Genomic DNA, 23323 nt, shown 5'->3' with positions numbered 1-23323 from the left:
CTTTATTAGTTGAAGATGCTTTTCATTGTGATTTCATTTTGTTAGTTTATTCCTTAATATATTTAAAAGATGTGTAATCTAAATCTGGTCAGAATTTAGGAGTTTTGTGTAGACACCTGTTTTTCCTTTTCTTTTTTGACACTTTGAAGAAGTTATTTGGAGTGTCAGTAGGAGTAAAACTGTTGATCCTTATTTTCTTCTCTTTATTTTTTATTTTCACCCCAAGAACTTTGACCAGAATAAGCTAGAAGAAGAAATGAGAAAGCGAAAAGAAAGAGTAGAAAAATGGCGAGAAGAGCAACGTAAAAAGGCCATGGAAAACATAGGGGAACTGAAAAAGGAAATCGAAGAGATGAAACAAGGGAAAAAATGGAGTTTAGAAGACGATGATGGTATATTCATTTGTTTGCTAATAGCCTAAATAACAATTCATGTAGAATATTCTAGGATTATTAAGTAATAGACCATTTTTTATTGTGAAAAAATACACATAATGTTTACTATTTTAACCATTTTTAAGTGTACAGTTCAGTGATATTAAGCAAATTCAGTGTTGTGCAGCCATCACCACTTTTCCAGAACTTTGTCATCATTCCAAACAAAACCCCTGCCTTATTCAACAGGAATTCTCTACCCTGCCTCCCCTTCCTCTTCATTTCTAATAACATCTAATCTACTTTCTGATTCTATGAATTTGCTTATTCTAAGTACCTTATATAAATGGAATCGTGTAATATTTGTCTTGTGACTAGGCTTATTTTATTTAGCAAAGTGTTTTCCAGGTTCATCCATGTTGTAGTCTGTATCATAATTTCCTTCCTTTTTAAGTCGGATAGTATTAAGTTTTATGTATATACCACATTTTGTTTACCTGTTCATCTGTTGTTGCATATATAAGTTGTTTCCATCTTTTGACTGTTGCAAATAATGCTTCTTTGAGTATTGGTGTGTGCATATCTGATTGAATCCCAACTTGCAGTTCTTTTGGGTTTATACCTAGAAGTGGAGTCACTAGATTTATTTTGAGGTTTTTCAATGCCCCTTTTCATATTTACTTTAAAATTTTAATTGTAGAGTAGCGTTCAGTAAGGATCACTGATTTTACTTTAGAGTGGAGAGTTGGATGCTTATGGGTGGTCAGTAAATAGCTCTTTAATTTTTTTACTTCAGATATTAGTAGTGAAGGTAAGTTAAAGGTATGTTTCCAAGTCCCTCTGATTTTTTCCCTAACTTAGAAGAGCAGCATTTCCCCTGCACATCTTGATTTTTTTTTTTTTTTAATTATGAAAGTATGATAGTACATTTACAGGAAACTTGGAAAATACAGAAAAAAGTTACATATATTTCCACTATTTTTACAATTATTTTTTAAGTAGATAAATTAAGGTATTTAGTTGGAGTTTCAGTATCAAACTCTCAAAAGTTAATGGAATGAATAGATAGAAAAGTAGAAGGATACAGTAGACCCCAAAAGCACTATGAACCAATTAAACATAATTAAGATTTACAGTTTTCACACCGAAGCAGGATACAAATTCTATTCAAGTTTCCATAGACTGTGAACCAAGAGACACTGGAACATATCCAGGGACATAAAGCAAGGTGCAGAAATTTCATGGTCAACATGTAGTGAAATCATACAGTCTGTTCTCTTATCATGGTGAAATTATGTTAGAAATCAATATCAAAAGATATTTGAAAATAACACATATTTCAAGTGCAGTGTGACATTTACCAAGAGAGAACTTTGACATAATCGTTGAAAGTCTCAATTAAAAAAAAAAGTCTCAATAAAGTTAAGAGACTGAAGAAACAGAGTGATTGCAATGAAGAAAGCAATTAAATGAGAAATTAGTATCAAAATGAGAAATTAATATCAAGGATACTTTAAAAACTCCATGTATTTGGATAGAAATTGTCCACTTTTAAATGATGGTTGTATCTAAGAAATCATAATAAGGAAAATTAGAAAATATTTGTAGCAGAATAAAAATGAAAAGAGAATTTATCAGAATTTGTTGAATGCAGCTGAAGCTGCTCAATACAACTAAATGCAACTTCACAACTGATTTTGATGTGTAAGATGTTAGTTAAGTGGAGTAATGAGATTTAATAGGAAAAGGGAATTTTGCTCCTTTTTTTGTGTGTGAAAATCCCTGTAAATTTTTCATTTTCTGTGAAAGTTCAGCAGAGTGTTTTGTTCTGAATGGATTAATGGATTATGTCTTTAAATGGTGATGATGTTGTTCAGTCACTAAGTTGTGTCTGACTCTGTGAGCCCATGGACTGCAGCCTACCAGGCTTCCCTGATGATAGTTATGTAAAAAACACGAGATTGTCTTTAGAATATGCTATTAATTTTTTCTTCCTCTGATTAAAGAAAAGTGATTGAAAGAAGAGAAATAAACACATCCTTTTAGCAAAGTTTTTAGTTTTGCTTCTATTAGTGTAGTTGTAAAATAATATCAGAGATCCATTTTTTAGACGTGTTAGTGTTTCTTCCTCTTTTCAGTTTAATGATTTATCATTTATTTCTTTTATTATTAGTATTATTCAAAACTAATATTTATTTGATTTAAAACCTTGCCAGTATGAGTATTTGAACTGTATTGTGCCTGGGTTAATTGATAAGGAGGGTATTTGGGTAGTTAAAAGAAAAGGCTTTAATAGTAGGGGTGTGGTCTGATTGTGAAATATTCCCTGTTGAAACGCATATTCAAAGTGTGTTCTGATATTTTAGATGATGAAGATGATCCTGCAGAGGCTGAAAAGGAAGGAAATGAAATGGAGGGTGAAGAGTTAGATCCATTAGATGCTTACATGGAAGAAGTGAAAGAGGAAGTAAAAAAGTTTAATATGAGAAGTGTGAAAGGTGGTGGGGGAAATGAAAAGGTATGGGATTCTTTTCCTATTTTATTTTTAAAGATTTATATTCTTAGTTGAATAACTTGAATTCATTCTTGCATTGACCTACTACTGACTTGCATGGCTTTATAAAGTTAATGATTTTGTTTCCTTCTGCATCTCAGAAGTGTCCGTACTTTTTCTAAAGAGCAGAGATACTAGCAAATTTTAACTGCAAATGTCCCTTTAGAAGTCATCATTACTATTATCATCTTTGTTTAGTGTTTTTGCTTACTTGTTACTTTCTCAGTAGGTCCTTTTCCAACACTCCCATCATTTATACTCCTGATCCTTTTTAGTGTAGGTTTTCTTTTTCTTAGTAGAATTTATTACCTTTTGACGAATTGTATAATTCAGTGTTGTGTGTGTTTGTTCCTTCTTTCTTTCCTTCTAAAATCTTCCCAAGAGCAGTGATCATACCTGTTTTGTTTATTGATTCATCTTAAGATCCTGGGATAGTATTTGGTTTGTGGAATGAGTGAAAAGTACTATTTACTAGTATTTTTTAAATATATTATGTAAAATTACATACTACATACCCAATCACGTATGTATTAATGTGTTAGGAAATATAATGCTATTGTATTACATTTTCAAATTTAAGTAAGTCGGTAAGGAGAAACTGGGCTACTGTTTGTTTTTGTATTGGTAGTCACTACAACTAAGTTAATTCAAATTATAAATTGTTACAGTTATCATTGTGTTTCATTTAGTTTATACTTTGTGTTTCAACTTTTGCAAAATATTTTACATTCTTTCTTAGAAGTCTGGTCCAACGGTCACAAAAGTTGTCACAGTTGTCACAACCAAAAAAGCAGTTGTAGATTCTGATAAGAAGAAAGGTGAGCTAATGGAGAATGACCAGGATGCCATGGAGGTAATTCTTCTTTAATTTTTTTACTTTGTTCATGATACCATAGAATGAAACAGCAGCCCACTCCAGTATTCTTGCCTGGAGACTTCCATGGACAAGGGAGCCTGGAAGGGTACGGTCCATGGGATCACAGAGTCAGACATGACTGAGCACACAGCACGTGATACCACCCTGTGAGTATTTATAAGGAAGTATTGATGGCGGTGTGCTTTTCAGTTACGCAGTTTACTCTTAGGAGAAATTCTTGCTTTTCTCAACAGTATTGTAGCCAGATATCCAAACTGGTAGAACATTTTAACCTCTTTGACCTCTTGTATACCAGCTTTTTTTTTAAATTGAAGGATAGATGATTTACAGTATAGTGTTAGCTTCAAGTGTACAGCAAAGTGATTCAGTTATACACACACATACATATTTTTAGATTCTTTTTCATTGTAAGTTGTTACAAGATATTGCATGTAATTCCCTTTGAAAGTGTGAAAAGTGAAAATATTAGTCATTCATGTCCAACTGTTTGCTATCCCGTGGACTGTAGCCCACCAGGCTTCTGTCCATGGATTTCTCCAGGCAAGAGTACTGGAGTGGATAGGGATTCACTTCTCCCACGGGATCTTTCTGACCCAGGGATTGAACCCAGGTCTCCAGCATTGTTCAGTAAATCCTTGTTGCTTATTTTATGTATAGTAGTTTGTGTCTATTAATCCCACATTCCTGATTTATCCTTCCCCCTTCCCACTCCCCTTTGGTAGCTGAAAGTTTGTTTTCTATGTCTGTGAGTCTGTTTCTGTTTTGAAAATAAATTCATTTATATTATTTTTTTTTATTCCACATTTAAGTGATATCATATAATATTTGTCTTTCTCTGACTTACTTCACATGTCATGATGTTCTCTAGGTTCATCTGTATTGCTGCACATGTGTAGGCCAAATTTTGATTCATCTTTGTCCCTCATCAGGACATCCCAGACATAGAATAGGAAGAGAAGAAATGAAGTGACAGAATGAAATTTTTTACTATTAACATTCATTGTAATGATTTATATAGAGAAAACTATGGCAGAACTTCATTAAAGCTGTGTTAGAGTTAGTTTTCTGTTTTAGCTTTATGCTGTTACTGTAGCTTTCTATAATGGCAAAGAAAAACTAAAAAAAAACTAGCTAAGTTGGAAAGTTCAGAAAATAAAGAGGAAGAGTGTTTTCTAGGAGTGGAACATTTTTAAGGTTAGGAATATTTCTTCCCATAGGAAGATAGTAATAGATTTAGCTCTTAATTTCTCTCTTTTTGTTATAGTATTCTTCAGAGGAGGAAGAAGTTGATCTTCAGACAGCTCTTACAGGTTACCAGACAAAGCAGAGAAAGCTTCTAGAACCAGTGGATCATGGAAAAATTGAATATGAACCATTCAGAAAAAACTTTTATGTTGAAGTTCCAGAATTGGCAAAAATGTCTCAAGAGGGTAAAATTTGTTTATTCATTTATCGGTTATTGTGGGGGCAGGGGGAAATACACTTCACCTTGCCTGGGAGGCATGTTGATAGGCCTGTGAGTTGACGGATGAGTAGGAGAAATGTGCCTGACTTACTTGAAGAAATGAGAGTGAACTAGAACATGAGAAGTCATTCTAGAGAGTGAGACTACATCCACAAAGATTAGGAATAGTTAGAAATTAGTGTGTTTGGGGAAACATTTAAAAAAATGAGCAAAAATTAGTTTGGCTTACGTAGTTGAGCTTTTTAAGGGTGAAAATACTCTTCATGTGAAGTTAGCAAGTAGAGTATTGTCATGTTTTTCTCTTATTTGAGAATTACAAACCAATATGAATCTGTGTGATATTGACAGAAAAAGCATGATATGGGCAACCCTTGCTTAAAGAACAAGTGGTTGTATTACTTGTGAATTACTGTTCTTTTATTGCTGTTAGAATTTAAGTCAAAATAAAAGCCAAGTTGTAGAAATCAGGGTGTTTCTTTTGTTCCTAGTTGGTTGCAGCAGTAGTCACTTTGTCTGTCAGAGCTGTTCAGTGCATTGTCATGGAGCTTTTATATGGAATTATCTTTGGGAACACTAAAAAAGAATTGATTCTTAATCTTATCATGCCTCATTGAAAAGTAGAGGGCACTAATAGAACAATATTTAAGAGTTTTTAATCTGGATTTTGTTTTGTAGAGGTGAATGTATTTCGGTTGGAAATGGAAGGCATTACTGTCAAAGGGAAAGGTTGCCCCAAACCAATTAAATCTTGGGTTCAGTGTGGAATTTCTATGAAGATCTTAAATTCTCTCAAAAAGTAAGTCTTCAGCAGTTGTCCACATTTTTCAAAATCTTGCTACTGAAAATAACCTGTTACACAAATAATTCCTTTGCTTATGTCTTTACTCTGATGGAAAATACTGATTTTTGTTAAACAGCTTTCTCGAGATATGATTTACATACTATAAAGTTTACCCTTTAGTTTATGATTTTCAGTATATTTATGAAGTTGTGTTGTTATTACCATAATCTAATTTTAGAACATTTTCATCACCCAAAAGAGGCCTGATATAGCTATTAGTATTCATTTTTCTCTCTTCTTCTCCACACAAGGCAGCCTCTTACCTACTTCTTTTTATAGATTTGTGTATTCTGGATATTTCATATAAGTTAGATCCTACTTATATATAGTGCTTTGTTATTGGCTTCTTCCAATTAGCATAGTATTTTCAAATATTTCCACACCATCCATGATGTAGAATGTCTGAGGACTTCATTCTTTTTATTCTCCAAATAAAAATTTCATTATGTGGATATACATTTTGGAAAACTTACAGTTTGAGAGTCCAAAGATCACCACAGTCCTTATTGTTGTCTTCCTATGGTTTGCTTTTTAAGGCATGGTTATGAAAAGCCCACGCCAATCCAAACCCAGGCGATTCCTGCGATAATGTCTGGACGAGATTTGATTGGTATTGCCAAGACAGGAAGTGGAAAGACCATTGCCTTTCTGTTGCCCATGTTTAGACACATCATGGATCAGAGGTCTTTAGAAGAAGGAGAGGGGCCAATAGGTACAGTTCCTTTCATTAAACTATTTTTTCATATAACAGCTTTGTCAGTTAATCAGAAAGACCTGATGCTTTGTGATAAGTATATCAATAAAGATGTCTTTATGTACAGTTCCTCTATAAATTTGGCACTTTGGGGCTGATTTCCCCTTACCAGCAGGTGGAGTGAGACTCTTCAGAGCTCTGGAGTGACGTCTCAGAAGTACAAAAACAGCCTCTCCTGGCACAGCTCAGTTTTTAAACTCTGACTCGGCAGGTAGAATCCTCGTGCATCTATCTGTTTATTTATGTTGAGGTTTGTTCTTAGCCCATATGAGTGGATCTATAAACTCAACATAGAAGATTGTAGGGAAGTGTATTTTTGTTTTTGTTTTGGCCTTAAAAGGCTATAGTGCCAGCATTTCATTCAGGATCAGGTCTTCAGATTCAGTTTTCTTGATTCATTTGGCAGAGATCTCTTCTCCAAATTTGAATAGGGTTTTGAAAAGTTCTTCAGCTCCTCTCTTGGCAACAGAGGGCACAGTATGTTTCTCCTCTGTCTGTGCCCCTCAGACCAAGGTTGTTTCTGGAAGCCACGGCATGGCTCTGCAGCACAGTGAGTCACTTGATTATCTTTGCTCTGTGATTTGCAGTTGAGACTGATTTGCATTCTTTTCAACCAAGTATTTTCCTGATGGTTGAGTAAGGCATTTAACTCTCATTTATCTTCTTATAGCATGTTCTTAAAATCTACTTAAAATTATCCTTCACCACAGTCTCTGCTATTATAAAACTTCTGAAATAGGATTTTCAGAGGTACATAAAACAAATTAAAAGAAAAATTAGATTAAGCTCTGAACTTGATTGCAGAGGTTACATTTAGCACTTCAAAGATTAGCTTCAAGAATTTTGGTGGTTAGGCTTTTGACATATTTATCTTTTCAGCTGTCATCATGACTCCAACTCGAGAACTGGCTTTACAAATTACTAAAGAATGTAAGAAGTTTTCGAAGACCTTGGGCCTTAGAGTGGTCTGTGTTTATGGAGGAACAGGAATCAGTGAGCAGGTAGGTATAAAAGGAACATTCAGTTTTTTTGGTTTTTTGGAATTGAATGATTTAATAATGTAAAAGTGATTCTTTGTTTTAGTGTTTTCTATGATGATTGCTTCTAAAATCTTAAAAAGTGTGATAATAAGAATGAATTATGTTAAAGTTATATTTTAGAATTTTTGAGTAATTTTCATATCTTAGCTTTACCATGCTTCTTCACCTTTCCCTGCTCAAGGAAGCAGATAGTTTTTTCATTTAACAGATGTTCAGAAAGGTTAAGTTGACTGAAGTCTTCAACTTAAAAAGACTTTGTCCTAGAACTGAGGTGTTATGATTCCTGGATCAGCATTTATTCTTTAATCTAAGTTACATCTTTAAAAGGTGGTGTTGAGTGCGATATACTAATATCAGAGTTTCATTTGCATTCCTAAATGATTTTAGTGAGAATTATTTAAACATGCCTTCATTCACTCTAATCTTTAACTTGGCATTTTTCTATGTGTCTTCTAAAGAATGATAGCCATCAGATATTTTGCTTTAACTAGAAGAAGGAAAAAAAGCTGGTTATATTAAGTTTTGGAAATGTTAAACTGCAAAATTAAATCTTTCCTGCAAGACTGCATAATTGTTAAAAGAGTGCATATTGTGATGCTGGCAAAAGGGATAAATGACATTTTCTGAGCATATTTAACCCGAAAACCCTTCTTAAGGACTTAATCTTCTTAGATTTTAGATACATTTTGGGAATATTTGCTTTTGTTATCCCAGTGCTATTTTTAAATGTTGCACTTAGTTTTCTGAGTTTATCTTTGTCATTTTTTTGGCCATAAACTATAGTTTGGCCATAAACTATAGTTAAGAAATACAGTTACTAAGTAAGCTGGTACATGCCTGCATATTTATATAGAAGTCAAAGTTTTATGGTATCTTACATAGTGTTTTCCATTTTACTTTGTTTCAAAAACAGTTTGTGACTTAAACTGATTTCGTAATTCATTAATGGAAACAACTCTGAATTTGAAAACCATTGACCTATTACATTTCTTTACTTCTTGCTCTCTCGTCTTCCTTTCTTGGTTTTGAGGAATCGTGTCAAATTAAAATTGGTAAAAATCTCTGATTTTCATTGATTTCAGAGTTATAGCACCATGTGGTCTTGTTGCTGCTACCTATTCCTTTAGTAGTTCTCCCACATTCCAAAGAATTAAGTAGGAGGCTTTGGTGTTTTCTAATCAGACCTGGCTATCTTATCTTATAGAGCTCTGCAAGGACCTAGAGCAGTATTTTCAAGTCTGTGAAGAGGTATTAGTGATAGAGTATAAAATTTCATCTTTTTTTATTAGATTGCTGAGCTGAAAAGAGGTGCTGAAATTATTGTTTGTACACCTGGTCGAATGATTGACATGTTAGCAGCTAATAGTGGTAAGTTGGGGATGGGTTTTTGTTTTTGTTTTTATTTATCTATTTATTTTTTGGTTCTCTTTTCTCCTTTTTGAATTATGTACATTTCTGTTAAATCAAAGCATATATAAGAAACCACCAAAGGGTTTCTTTCTACATTTCTTCTTAAAGCTGTAATATCTTAAAATTTGTATTGTAACAAGCTTATTGTTGCAAGAGTTCATAATAATATTTTTGCAGTGTACTTAAAAATTTTTTTTGATAACCATTCCATCTGATGTATTGTTTTTTTAAAGTGCTTAACATGAATTCTTAATCTGATTTTGGCCTACCTTTGCTTTTGAAAGGGTAGGGGACTATGTTTTTTTAATTGTACGATTTAGATTTTTTTCTCCTTAGGAGCTAGTATTTTCTTACAATACTAGATAAATTAAGATATTGCAGCTTCAAGGACATTTATCTTTTGTAAATACTGCATGTTTTTAGCTCAAATATTGTGCTTTGTTACATTATTCCCTATCAAAACTGTTACTAAACTGTTGACATTATTTAACTTCTGTGGAGAAAGGCCCTTCAAGATTTATAGAACTGGGCTTCCGAGACTTAAACCATCAAAGGTAGGTAATTTAATGCTGTTCCCAATCGTGCGAAACTAATTGGGGCTGCACATGTTAGTATGGAGTATTTAAATATTAGAAAGCATTTATTTTGGCACATTTCTGTTTTTTTGAAGAAAATGCTTTCAAAGGTTTCCATTGTATATTCAGTATATATATAATAGAGTATTTAAAACTTTGAGTAATGCATGTTTCTAATAGCATTTTGCTTGGATTTCTGTGTTCATTTAATTCTAATTCTACATAAAATTGGTAAAGTGATACTGATATTGACAAGTTACCGTGCTTGTACAGCATATGAAACGTTTTGGGCTGAATGCTGATAAAATAATTCCTTGTTTTTTCTCAATGCTGCATTGATTAAGTATCCTGAAATTCATCTTGATTAATTTTACCTTTTCCCTTTATCTGTCCTTTTGGTTTATATTTAATAACTATTTTATACATGTTTTTGCCAGGTGATTGAATCAACATTTGATAGAAATGCTTACGTTAATCCTTTATAAAGGGTTTCCTATGTATGTGTTCAGTTTTCTCTGGCTAAGAAGCCAGTTGCATTTATTTAAACCAGTGTGAGCACTTAGTGAAATTGAATTTGTATTTGTAAAGTATATCTTTGTAATATAATATATTTGATTTCTTAAATTTTTGTGTAATATGTTAATTACCTAATGGTATTGAATAGCTTCTTACTATGTTTTGACATGCTCATTAGAAGCTCCTAACTATTTGTAAGTAGGTTATGTACTACGTAAAGTATAGTAAAGAGAGATTTTCTGCGTCTGAAGTAGTTAGCACTGGAACTTGCTTTCCACACATACGCTGTAATCTCTAATATGTTTTTTCCTAGGTGATGCTGTCAGATAATGGCTGATGTGGCTCGATGCTCCATCTCAGTCTTAGTTTTATGATGTGTTTTGGAGAGGGCTGTTTTCTGAATTTTACAGGTTCTTCAGGCCCTATGATGGTATGCAAGAGACGAGTTTGACAAAATAAAGGGCCTCATATACCCATTGTCAGAAAGTATATACCATTAGATTAAGATACTGTAAATGAAAATTTCTTTTCACTGTTTAAAGATACTTAACTTACCCCTCTGGTTAAGTCAGGCATTTTAGTTCCCTTTACAGTTTTTTAAAGTTTTTGGTAGTCATAAAATGAATTGTGACTGATTTTTAGTTTTCTTTTTGTCTTTATTTTTTTTTCCTCATGTTAGGTCGGGTTACAAATCTTCGAAGAGTGACGTATGTTGTTTTAGATGAAGCAGACAGAATGTTTGACATGGGTTTTGAACCACAGGTATTCATTAAATTTCTTTGTGTTTCTATCTATAAAATAAACCTTGTAATTGCCATGAGCCTGAAATATTTGTATGATTTCTGAGATTCTCGCATTTCTTTTGTGTGGTAATACAGGGAATTGAGGATGTGGGGAATTGAAATAAATATTTATATTTTGGATTCTTCATTAAACTCTTCAGGATGTATTTCTGCAGTCTTTCCTAGGCATCATTGGTAAAATTAGTCATAATAGAAGGTTAAGCTTTCATATATTATGATTTTCACTGTACTTCCAAACACATGGCTTTAACTTATGCTTTTCACTACCTCATGATCTAGTTAGCACAGGTTGGTTATATCCTCCAAATGTAAAAACTAAGGCCCAAAGCATTTGTCTAGCTTAGATTTTATGTTCTTAATACATGCAGTTTCCTTAAATATAAAATTTCAGTGATGAAAACTTAAAACTCATTGTAAAAGGTGGTAGAATTTTTTAACAAGAAGAGCAGAATGAGCTGTCAGTGTGCTGTGGACAACAAAATAATTTTTTAAAAATATTTTTTAATTCTATTTTTGGCTTCTCTGGGTCTTCATTGCTGCATGTGGGCTTTCTCTAGATGGGGTGAGTGGAGGCAACTCTAGTTACAGTGTGCAGGCTTCTCTGATAGCTCAGTTGGTAAAGAATCCACCTGCAATGTGGGAGACCTGGGTTTGATCCCTGTGTTGGGAAGATACCCTGGAGAAGGGAAAGGCTACCCGCTCCAGTATTCTGGCCTAGAGAATTCATAGACTGTATTGGCCGTGGGGTTGCAAAGAGTCTGACACAACTGAGCGACTTTCACTTTCCCAGTACTTTAAAAATATGTCTACAAAGCTTGAAAAAATAAATTTGACAATGTAAGACATATCTGAAGAAAATTGTGAAATTTACTGGACAACATTAAAGATGGATTGACTGAAATTTATGTAAAGATCAAGTAGTAAAGAGTAATCCTCCTGAAAAAGATGAACAGGCTAGGGTGTAAGAGACGCCACTTCTTGAAAGTTTCGTTCCTTCCCATTTTAAGATTTAGTTTTCTTGAGTCTGCCAAGTCAGGTATCACTTAAACAAAATGCTGTTGCTGTCACGTCCTGTCTTCTTTCTTTTTCTTTAAAAAAAAAAAAAAATACTATTTATTGATTATTTGGCTGCACTGGGTCTCAGTTACAGCACATGGAATCTTTCAGTTGTGGCATGTGGGGTCTAGTTCCCTGACCAGGGTTCAAACCCAGGCTCTCAGCATTGGGAGCACAGAGTCTTAGCCACTGGACTATCAGGGAAGTCCCTGTCTTATTTTCTTTGTTGTTTTGAGCAATTTTTTAAAAATCTTGTTACATTTTACAGGGTTTTTCAAGTGAAGAAAAGTAAATGTCTGTGGGCAACCACAGTCTTTAACTGAAAATACTGGCATATGTTTTAAAGTCATAGTTTTGGCTGTTGAGTGGAGAATAGACTTCAGATTGGACAGGAGCAGAGGCAGGGAGACCTGTTAGGAGACAATTGAGATAATCCAAATGAGAGTTGAGAGATCATTTGGACCAAGAGCCCAGGATTTCCATATGCCATGGGTATAGCAGCCTCTTTCATAGATAATTACATCATCTTTGATTAGAATGAAAATGTGGTCCTGTGTATTCCTGGCAAGACCTTTACCCTCCCCAGTTTCCAACCATACACCACTGTCTGCCTTGAAACCATCATTAATAATTTTATTCATTCTGTGTTTCTTTTTTCTTGTTTAAGGCCATAAGAATCCTATAACTCCCCCTTTTCTCCAGGACTCTTAAACACTGACATAATTAATTGGTCCCCCTAACAATATTTGCACCTTCATTATTCTTTTTCTATCCCGTAGCTCTTATTACTATTTGTTACATAATATTTATCCACCCTCATTAGACTGTAAGCTCCATAAAGACAAGTTTTTGTCTATTTTTATTGCTTATTCCAAGCACTTAGAACAATGTCTGGCACATAATGGTTGCTCAGTAAAAATGGGTTGAGTAAAGAAAGGAAAACAGTAATAGCAGTGAGGAATACTTGAAGGAATACTTCAAACTAATGAAGGTCAAGACTACAGAATTTGTTGATGGATTGGGTATGAAATGAGCAAGAGAGAGAGTAGTTACAGATGGCTCCTAGATTTTGGGCATAAAGCTATGTGACTAGAGTTGCCATTTCTTCAGAAGGGGAGACTAAGAGGAGCAAATTTTAAGGTGATAACAATGGTAATATTCTAAGATAACAAGTTTAAAAGTCACCAAATAGATGTTCTCCAAAAGTTCCTTGTACTTGTTTTCACCATCCTGTGGTTTTTGGAGACTACTCTCACCATATTTATTTGTAATGTTTTCTCAGGTCATGCGCATTGTGGATAATGTTCGCCCTGACAGACAGACAGTTATGTTTTCAGCTACTTTCCCCAGAGCTATGGAAGCCTTGGCTCGGAGAATCCTGAGTAAACCCATTGAAGTGCAGGTTGGAGGCAGAAGTGTAGTTTGCTCGGATGTGGAGCAACAAGTGGTGGGTACAATCCTTAGGAAACCCCCAGTTCCCTATATGTTTAGGCAGTGTATCATCCTTTTGGGATCACTGTGATGTAGGCAGGTACTTTCTAAAATTAATATACATCAACTGTAGCCGTTAACATTTTACCAAATACATTTAAATTTTCTATTCCATGGAACTGTTTAAAGTTTTTTTTTCACCAGAAGTTGTGGACTGGTAGATAAAATGTCGCATACCTGTGTTATTTGGTTAATAGGATGTGAAGTTAAGAGTCAGAACAGATAATAATCTGTCCACACTTGTAAGCCTCTTAAGTCTTTGAAAGTTAATTTTTATTTTTTTGGTCTTAGTGATTTACCAATTAAAGTCAACATTTTCCTACTGTTTCCTAAAGATACAGCAGGATGTCATTTATTTTGAATATTTTTGTTCATGAAATGTATTTGGATTTTCAGTCTGTTAATGTTATACAATGTGTTGTTTTCAGATTGTGATTGAAGAAGAAAAGAAATTCTTGAAGCTACTTGAACTTCTCGGTCATTATCAAGAATCAGGATCTGTCATTATATTTGTGGATAAGCAGGAACATGCTGATGGTCTTCTGAAAGATTTAATGAGAGCTTCTTACCCTTGCATGTCTCTTCATGGAGGTAACATTTACTGAAATATCTGTAATGGACTTAGGTTGGCCAAGCACTGTACTGTGTATTTCCTTTGTCTCGAACTTAGCACTAATTTTTTTTTTCCTTTTTTTTTTTTTAACTTTTTATTTTGTATTGGAGTATAGCTGACTAACAAACAATGTTGTGATAGTTCATATGAACAGTGAAGGGAATCAGCTATGCATATACATGTATCTGTTCTCCCCCAAACTCCCCTTCCATCCAGGCTGCCACATAACACTGAGCAGAGTTCCATGTGCTATACAGTAAGTCCTTGGGGATAGTTAGGGAGTTTGGGATTGACATATACACAGGGCTGTATTTAAAGTGGATAACTGGCTAGCACTAAATTTTATGTCAATGTCAGTTTTCATTTATGACAGTTCTGTGCGGGTAAGCATTATTATTATTATTATTCCATCTCAGTGATAAAGAAAATAAGCCAACAACACATTGGTTTGACCAAATTCCATAACCAGTAATCAGCTAAGGAGAAACTGAACTTAAAAATTTTGATTCATGTTTCCATTGTACCATGCTACCTAGAGCCTTTTATGATTAACATTGGAGCTTTACTTAATTTCTGTGTAATATCGCCATTGTTATATATACGTGGGACTTAGAACACTAAACACATGGAACAGAGACAGTTGAGTTAAGCCCACTTACCAAGTGTTCTGGTAGTATGACTTTGTGACATACCATCCCCAAATTGAGTGGCAATGGTCATTTATTTTGCTTATGAATCTGCAGTTTGTGTAGGGCTTAGCACACATATCTAGTCTGTCTTCCATGCTCTGTCTCCTGGGATGGCTCAGTTGGGATTCCATTCCCAATTTGCCGTGTTTAGGCAGCTGACAAGTCGTACTGGCTTTTGACAAACAGCTCACTCCTATTGGCCAGGAGTCCTGACTTCCACTTGTGAACCTCTATGTGAGGCTGCTTGGCCAGATGGCAAGAATCAGAAGCTGCCAAGACAGTTAAGGAGGATACTGGGAAGTGGTAGAACTTTTATTTCCACCATGTTCTATAGGTGAAAATAGTCATTAGACTGGCCCACATTCAAGGAAATGGAGGCATAGACTCCATGTCTAATGGGAAAATGTCATTCAGTATGCAGAAGAGCATGTGGGGTAGGACTTGCTTACAGTCTCCCACACTATCACGTGGAATGCAGTTAAAAGGACTGATGATATGTATTTGGTTAACTTTTAATGTTTGAAAATGACTCATTTTGTTTTCCTTTTCTTTTTAATTGGTTAAATATACATTACATAAAATTTGCCATTTTAACCATTTTTCAAGTGTATAATTCATTGGCGTTAAGTAGATTTACAATGTGGTGAAACCATTTCCATTATCTATTTCCAGAAATTTTTCATCATTTCAAGCAGAAACACTGTATCTATTAAGCAATACTCAATTCCCCATGCTTCCCACCCTTCCAACTCCTAGTTACCTATATTCTACTTTTTACATTTATAGATTTGCCTATTCCGTGTACTTCACTGAAGTGATATTTATCTTTTTGTGCTTGGTGTATTTCACTTAGCATACTATGAGTCTTCAATATATACCCATGTTATAGCATAGATCAGAATTTTCTTTTTTAAGGGAAGATATGTAATACTAAATATTCCTATATATATATATATATATGATATTTGCTTAATTTATTCATCTATTGATGGACACTTAGGTTGTTTCTACCTTTGGCTTTGTGAATAATGCTACTTTGAACACTGATACACAAGTATCTGCTTGAATTCCTGTTTTCATTTATTTTGGGTATGTACCTGGGAGTGAAATGATGGGTCACATAAGTATATATTTAACTCTGTGAAGAGCCACCAAACTGTGTTTTATAGGAGCTGCACCATTTTGCATTCTCATTAACAGTACGTTAGGGACTCAGTTTATCCACTGACTAGCACTTGTTAGTTTCAGTTTTTTTGATAGTAGCTATCCTTGTAGATGTGAAGTGGTATGTCATTTGATTTGCATTCCCCTAATGACCAATGAGTTTAAGCATCTTTTTATGTGCTTCTTAGACATTTGTATATCTTTGGAGAAACGTCTGTTCAAGGCCTTTGCTTAATTTTCAATCAGCTTGTTTGGTTTTTTGTTGCCAAGTTGCAGGATTTCATTACATATTCTGGATAGCACTCCCTTGTCAGATATTTGCATGTCTTTTCTCCCATTTTGTTGTTGTCTCTTCACTCTCTAGATTGTGTTCTTTCATGCTTCAGTTTTGAACTGTATTGTATCAATTTTTTTCTTTGGTTTGTTGCCTGTTCTTTTGGTGTTATATCTAAGAAATCATTGCCAAATCCAAGGTTAGGAAAAATTTCCCCTTTGTTTTCCTCTAAGAGGTTTAAAGTTTTAGTTCTTAAGTTTTGGTCTTTGATTCCATTTGAGTTAATTTTTGTATATGGTGTAAGAAATGGGTTCATCTTCATTCTTTTGTATGTAGGTGTTTGGTTTCCCAGCACCATTTCTTTTTTATTTTTTTTTAATTTTTTAATTTTATTTTTTTTCCCAATTATTTTTATTAATTGGAGGCTAATTACTTTACAATATTGTAGTGGTTTTTGCTATACATTGACATGAATCAGCCATGGATTTACATGTGTTCCCCATCCTGAACCCCCTTCCATTCCCCTCCATTTTTATCACAAAAATTTTCAAACACCAAAAATCTGAGAAAACTGTATAGTGAGCACCCTGAAATAGCTAATACTAGATTCTACAATTAACATTTTGTTATATTTATTTATCACATCTTTAGCCATCTTTCCTTCTATCAACCCCTCAAATTTTCTTAGTTTTTTGATATTTTAGAGTAAGTTGTATATCAGCATATTTCACTTCAATATGCATGTGATTGACACTAGTTCAAAAGTTTTTTTAACGAAAAAAGTATTAAGTGAAATGTACAGATCCTAAGTGTACCATTTGATGAGTTTTGACAAATGCATGTAAGTTATGAAACCCAAACCTCTATTAAAATATAACCTCAGAAATTTTCCTCAGTCCCTGCCCTACTTTTTACATTTTTTCCCCCAACATCTATTAATTTTTCCTGTTTTAGAATTTCAAATAAATGGAGCCATACATTATGGACTGTTTTGTGTCAGGCATCTTTGACCTTCCATATGCATTTTTGAGATTCATCCATGTTGTTGGCTGTGTCAACTCTTCCATTGTATTGCTGAGTAATACTTTAATATATAAATATGTCATAGTTTTTTTTGTCATTTCTATTGGACACCCAGGCTATTTCTAGTTATTTAACCATCCGAAGGATGCACCATAATCAGGATACAGAACAGTTCCCTCACCCCCCAGAACTCTTTGTCATATCACTATACAGAGTAACTCTAAGATTATCTCTCCTCTTCTTGTACACAGTCTCTGAAAAACACTGATGTTCTCTTAGAATAGTGTTTGTAAATGCAATCATACAGTATGTAGCTTTTTGCAATTGGACTTTTTTTTTTTGCTTAGCATGATGGCTTTGAGATCATTCAAGTTGTTGCATTATTCATTTCTTTTTATTATCTAGTGTGTGGAGGTACCACTCTTTATGTATCTTTTCATCTGTTGAAGGGCATTTGGGTTATTTCCAGTTTTACATAATTATGAATAGTGCTGCTGTTAAATATGCAAGTATAGATTTTTACATTTCATTTTTCTGGGGTTGATAACCAGGAATGGCATTGCTGGGTCATGTGGTAAGTTGACTTGGGTATTATTCATACTCATTGGGGTTCACCAAGCTTCTAGAATCTGTAAATTTATGTCTTCCATCTAATTTGGGAAATTCTTGACTGTTATTTCTTGATTGTTTGATTATTTGATTTTTACTGCCCTATTTTCTCCTCTCTTTTTAGGACTCTAATAATGTGTATGTTCAGCTTTTAATACTGTCTCACATATCACTGATGCTCGTTATTGATGTTCAGTCTTTGTTTTTAAGTCTTTTTTCTCTCTAATTAAGATTAAATAATTTCTTTGACTTTGTCTTCAAGTTTACTGTATGTTTTTGGCCATCTCTTATCTGCTGTTAATAAGTCCATTCAGTGAATTTTTAAATTGAATTTTATATTTTTTTAGTTCTAGAATTTCCTTTTGGTTCTCCTTTATATATTGATTCTCAAATTATATTTCCTAGCCATTCATTATAAGCATGTAAAAATTTTTTTTTCCTAAATCACAATTATAATAGTTGCTTTAAAATCTGTGACTATTAATTATAATGTCTTGGTCATTTAAAGTCAGTTTCTATTGTCTTTTAATTTTGTTTTATATTTTTCTGTTTCTTTGTATGTCTAGTAATTTTGGTTTGCCTACTGGCCTTTGTGAATGATACCTTGTAGAGTCTAAATTCTCTTACGTTTTGCTTTAAAGTTTTTTATTTTTTTAAATAGGGCATTAACTTGGCTAGACCCATATTAAACTTTCTTGCAATGGGTGACCTCTGAAATCTCTGTTAGCCAGAGCTGGGCTGGTTGACATCTGCTTCATGTGTGTGTGGTTTAGGCGTCAGATAGGTGGGCAGTGTTTTTATGCACAGTTGGATGTGCCTACTCTGTTCTTCTTCCTGGGATTTATCCCCTCTTTTGTGGTCCTGAGTTTATCCTAACATCTTTCTTCTGTTTCTTCTTGTCAATAAGACCATGACTTCACTACCTGGGTTGCTCAGGGCATGCTCCCAAACAGAAAGTTTAAAATAAGTAAAATCCTATAAACTTAACCAATGCCATTGCATTCTTTCGGATGTCAACTCCCTTCCTGTTTCTGCTTGCTTTTAGTCACTCTCTAGTGCCTTCAGGTAGTTAGTTCTTTATATTTAGAACTCATAGTTGTTGTCCACAGGATGGTTAATCTAATAAGATTTCCCCCTATCTTGGTGGAAATGCGTATTTTTTATATAAGTAAGAAAACTTTTTGCCTATAATCCCCTTCCTGTACTTCTGTCTCTTCGGCCAGAATTGCTTCACTTGCTTATGCCTAATTCATTCATAGGCATGTGAAGAAGTGAAGTGAAGTGAAGTTGTTCAGTCGTGTCTGACTCTTTGTGACCCCATGGACTGTAGCCTACCAGGCTCCTCTGTCCATGGGATTTTCCAGGCAAGAATACTGGAGTGGGTTGCCATTTTCTTCTCCGGGAGATTTTCCTGGCCCAGGGATTGAAGCTGGGTCTCCTGCATTGTAGGCAGACGCTTTACCATCTGAGCCACCAGGGAAGTCATTCATGGGCATGGGAATGACAAATGGCTCTGAAAATATTGTCCTCACACCCCTGAGGTCCCTGAGATTTTCAGGGTCTTCATGAGGTCAGAAGTATTTCCATAATAGCCCACCAAGTTACTTGCCTTAAGAGTGCACAGCTACCTGAGCACAGGAAGTTTGAGAAGGGCTAGTTTACACTAAATAGTATTCAATTCCTGAGACTGAATTACGCTCATCTTTGGTTTGGTATTAGCCCAGTTGGTGAAGAATCCGCCTGCAATGCAGGAGACCCCCCGGTTCAATTCCTGGGTTGGGAAGATCCACTGGAGAAAGGATAGGCTACCCACTCCAGGATTCCTGGGCTTCCCTTGTGGCTCAGCTGGTAAAGAATCCGCCTGCAACGCAGGAGACCTGGGTTCAATCCCTGGGTTGGGAAGATCCCCTGGAGAAGGGAAAGGCTACCCACTCCAGTATTCTGGCCTGAAGAATTCCATGAATTGTATAGTCCATGGGGTCACAAAAAGTTGGACGACTGAGTGACTTTCACTTTCACTCTGGTTTGACATATGTGATTGTTTGTTGGGTGGATAACAAAATTGGTAATATGTTAAAAAGGAAGATGGTTAATGGTTGCTGCCAGTAACTACTAACTCTGTTGCACATAGGAGATATCTTAATCTAAAGGAAAAGTTTTGGTATTTTTAAATTATAAACTTAATGTATGTTGTTATTCATTCCATTAATTTTTCTTGTGAGGCTTTAGAGATAGTATTGAACTGCTAGTTTTTTTGACATAAGATCCAAATACTTTTTATCATTCAGTCTTTGAAGAGTACATTAAAAATTTTAGGTAATATAAATTAAATACTGATAAATACTTAGATGCTAAATGTTCGGTATATGTTAAATACAGGTTTTATACTAAATGTTCCAATATTTCTTGCTGCAAAAATGAATTTCAAGGTTTGAGAATTTATTGCATTCCCTTCTCTGATTACTAGAGATTCCCAGGTATCCCATCATAAAGTATATTTGTGGCCTGGACTTTTTATTATAGAACATTTTGATATTTTATGTTCTGCTTTGTAACTCATCCTGAGTCTCTTTGAGTTAACAAATTTTAAGAGTGTTCCAGTCGGGTCCTTTTTAAGCAGTGCACTGTAAACGTTAACGTGCGTATGTAATCACCTATCTGGTTAAGATGCAGAACCTGATTAAATAGTTTGCAGTAGAATCTGAGATTCTGCATTTCTGACAAGTTCTCATGTGATGCTGCTCCTTGTCTTTGAACAAAACTGTGAGTAGCAAGGCTCTAAATAATCTGTGGGAGAAGTCAAAAGATCTGAATCCTGTCATTATAGGCTGGATGTACCTGCCTTTTTTTTCCCCTTTGCCCTGATAACAGTTGTAGGTTAGGGATTCTGATTGGGCTTCTGCAGTTGTTAGCTTTATGTACAAGAAAGGAGAGGAAAGAAGGGCCACTGAACTTTCTTAGTCTTTTAAAAATTTTTGTTGAAATACAGTTGTCTTACAATGTTGTGTTTCAAGTGTACAGCAGAATGATTCAGTTCTATATTATACCTGTTCCTTTTTAGATGCTTTTCCATTATACGTTATTATGGGATATTGGGTATAGTTCCCTGTGCTGTACTGTAGATCCTTGTTGGTTATCTGTTTTACATATAGTAATGTGTATATTTTAATCCCAAACTATCCCTACTCCCCCAACTCTCTCAGCCCCCTGCGAATTTTTATTTTCTATATGGTGGTTGTTGACACATGGTCAGTATAAGTTGGATATGTTCTTTACCCTGTGTTTAGCTTCTTTCTCTGAATGTCAGAGAAAATGGAAAATCTAATTTGAATATGTGGTTTTATAACTCTTTAATTCATTTGCAGGCATTGATCAGTATGACAGAGATAGCATCATAAATGATTTTAAGAATGGGACCTGCAAACTTCTTGTGGCTACATCTGTTGCTGCCCGAGGCCTCGATGTGAAGCATCTGATTCTTGTTGTAAACTATAGCTGCCCCAACCATTATGAGGATTATGTGCACAGAGCAGGACGGACTGGAAGAGCAGGCAACAAAGTAAAGAGAATTGCTTTTAAAGTTGATTTCCATTATGTTAAAATATAAGTGTTTCTTTAGGACTTTAAAGTGTAGATAATAGGAGTTATGGGGAATCTTCAGAGTATGGGGATTAGTTGATGTCATTTATATATATAAACATGTCTTAAGTGCTGTTAAAATTGTCAGATACCTACCTGTTCTCTATAGGCAGAGAGTGTTAACCACTTGTGTCCCCAGAAAGGTATTTTTTTCCTACCTCAAAATTTCTGCATGTACATTATACGTATATAGTTCAAGAGCTTTCATTACTTTTTTAAGAATATGGGATCATAAAATATACTCAGCCCAGACCTATCACCCCTGTCCTTAGCCCCATACAAATGTATATTATTTGCTTTTTTGACACCTGTATTCTGTTGAGTATATAGTTTTAACTCATTGTTTTTGAAAGCAGCAGAATATTCCTTTGTTGGAAGCACTGATGGTCATATATTTGGTATGATAACCATGGACATTTCTACATATGAAAGCAATAATATTATTAATAGGTTATATTTATGGAGGATTTATTAAGTGCCCACCACTGTTTTAAGTGCTCTATGTATATCTTGTTTTTTTCTCACAAATTCCCTTTAAGGTCAATAATATTACTGCTTTAAACAGATGAAAGAAGTTGAGGCACACTGACATTAAGTTATTTGCCAGATTTACACAGCTCATAAGGAGTGATGGCATTCTTTTAAGCTGAGTTATTCTGGGATTTGGGAGATTTTTTTGTGTAGTTAAAATTGTAACCTTTGTGGGTCACACACAGTCTCCGTCACATCCTATGTGTATTTGTGTATACAACCCTCAAAAGTGTAATACCACTTTAGCTCATGGGCTGTATAAAAGTAGGCCAGGGGTCAAATCTGGTGACTAGGTGAAGTGAAGTGAAGTGAAAGTTGCTTGATCGTGTCTGACTCTTTGCAACCCCATGGACTATACAGTCCATGGAATTCTCCAGGCTGGAATACTGGAGTGGGTAGCCTTTCCCTTGGGGTTGATCCCTGGGTTGGGAAGATCTTCTGGAGAAGAGTAACTTTTAGGTACTCCTGAAATAAAATATTAAGGCTAGTTTTAAAATTTATAACAGTTCACTGGTAGGATAGAGCATTTAATGAAGATGGCAGTCTAATTGTAATTTGCTTTTCCTCTGCTTACAACTCCAGTCTTCTGTTACCTGAACCAAAAAGCTGCAGGGGACACATGAATCCTTAGGCATTAGAGAATTGCAGGGAAGTGATGTAGTTGACTTCATTTTTTATTTGAAAACATATCAGATATATGTGTGTATATTTTTATATCTTTTAACTGGTCTTTAAAGAATATGGGATGCTATATTCTAGGAAGTTAACAGGTTAGCTGGGGTAGAGGGGTACAGTAGTAGTAGTAGAAGAAAAGAATGCAAGCAGACAGGGAAAAATAAGATGTGTTAAAATTAATACTTACAATGCAGTTGTACATTTATGTAAAAATCATCAACTTATGTGATTTCTCTTTATGCATAAAGGAGTTAGAAATTTTCTAACTTATTTTTACAATAAATATTAAACTTAGATATTAAGGAATTTAGTAAGTCTCTATTGTGATCTTTAAAATTCTTTTTAGTGGA

At 34.5% G+C, this 23323-nt stretch overlaps 1 protein-coding gene across 2 annotated transcripts in view; it reads left to right on the top strand.

Annotated features, from left to right (window-relative positions):
- Positions 1-23323, top strand: part of DDX46 (DEAD-box helicase 46) — a 52103-nt gene that overhangs the window by 10204 nt on the left and 18576 nt on the right. For both annotated transcript variants that reach the window (XM_043465478.1, XM_043465477.1), the window contains exons 5-16: positions 227-392; positions 2741-2892; positions 3668-3781; positions 5070-5235; positions 5946-6066; positions 6648-6823; positions 7745-7866; positions 9195-9273; positions 11086-11168; positions 13548-13712; positions 14185-14347; positions 21494-21687. In XM_043465478.1, coding sequence (XP_043321413.1) covers positions 227-392; positions 2741-2892; positions 3668-3781; positions 5070-5235; positions 5946-6066; positions 6648-6823; positions 7745-7866; positions 9195-9273; positions 11086-11168; positions 13548-13712; positions 14185-14347; positions 21494-21687 — 1701 coding nt within the window. The remainder of the gene's footprint in view (positions 1-226; positions 393-2740; positions 2893-3667; positions 3782-5069; positions 5236-5945; positions 6067-6647; positions 6824-7744; positions 7867-9194; positions 9274-11085; positions 11169-13547; positions 13713-14184; positions 14348-21493; positions 21688-23323) is intronic.

This window comes from Cervus canadensis, chromosome 4 (genome assembly GCF_019320065.1).
Source record: "Cervus canadensis isolate Bull #8, Minnesota chromosome 4, ASM1932006v1, whole genome shotgun sequence".
NCBI classification, from domain to species: Eukaryota; Metazoa; Chordata; class Mammalia; order Artiodactyla; family Cervidae; genus Cervus; species Cervus canadensis.
Note: the sequence above shows the minus strand (reverse complement) of the source record. Positions and strands in the feature narration are given on the sequence as shown.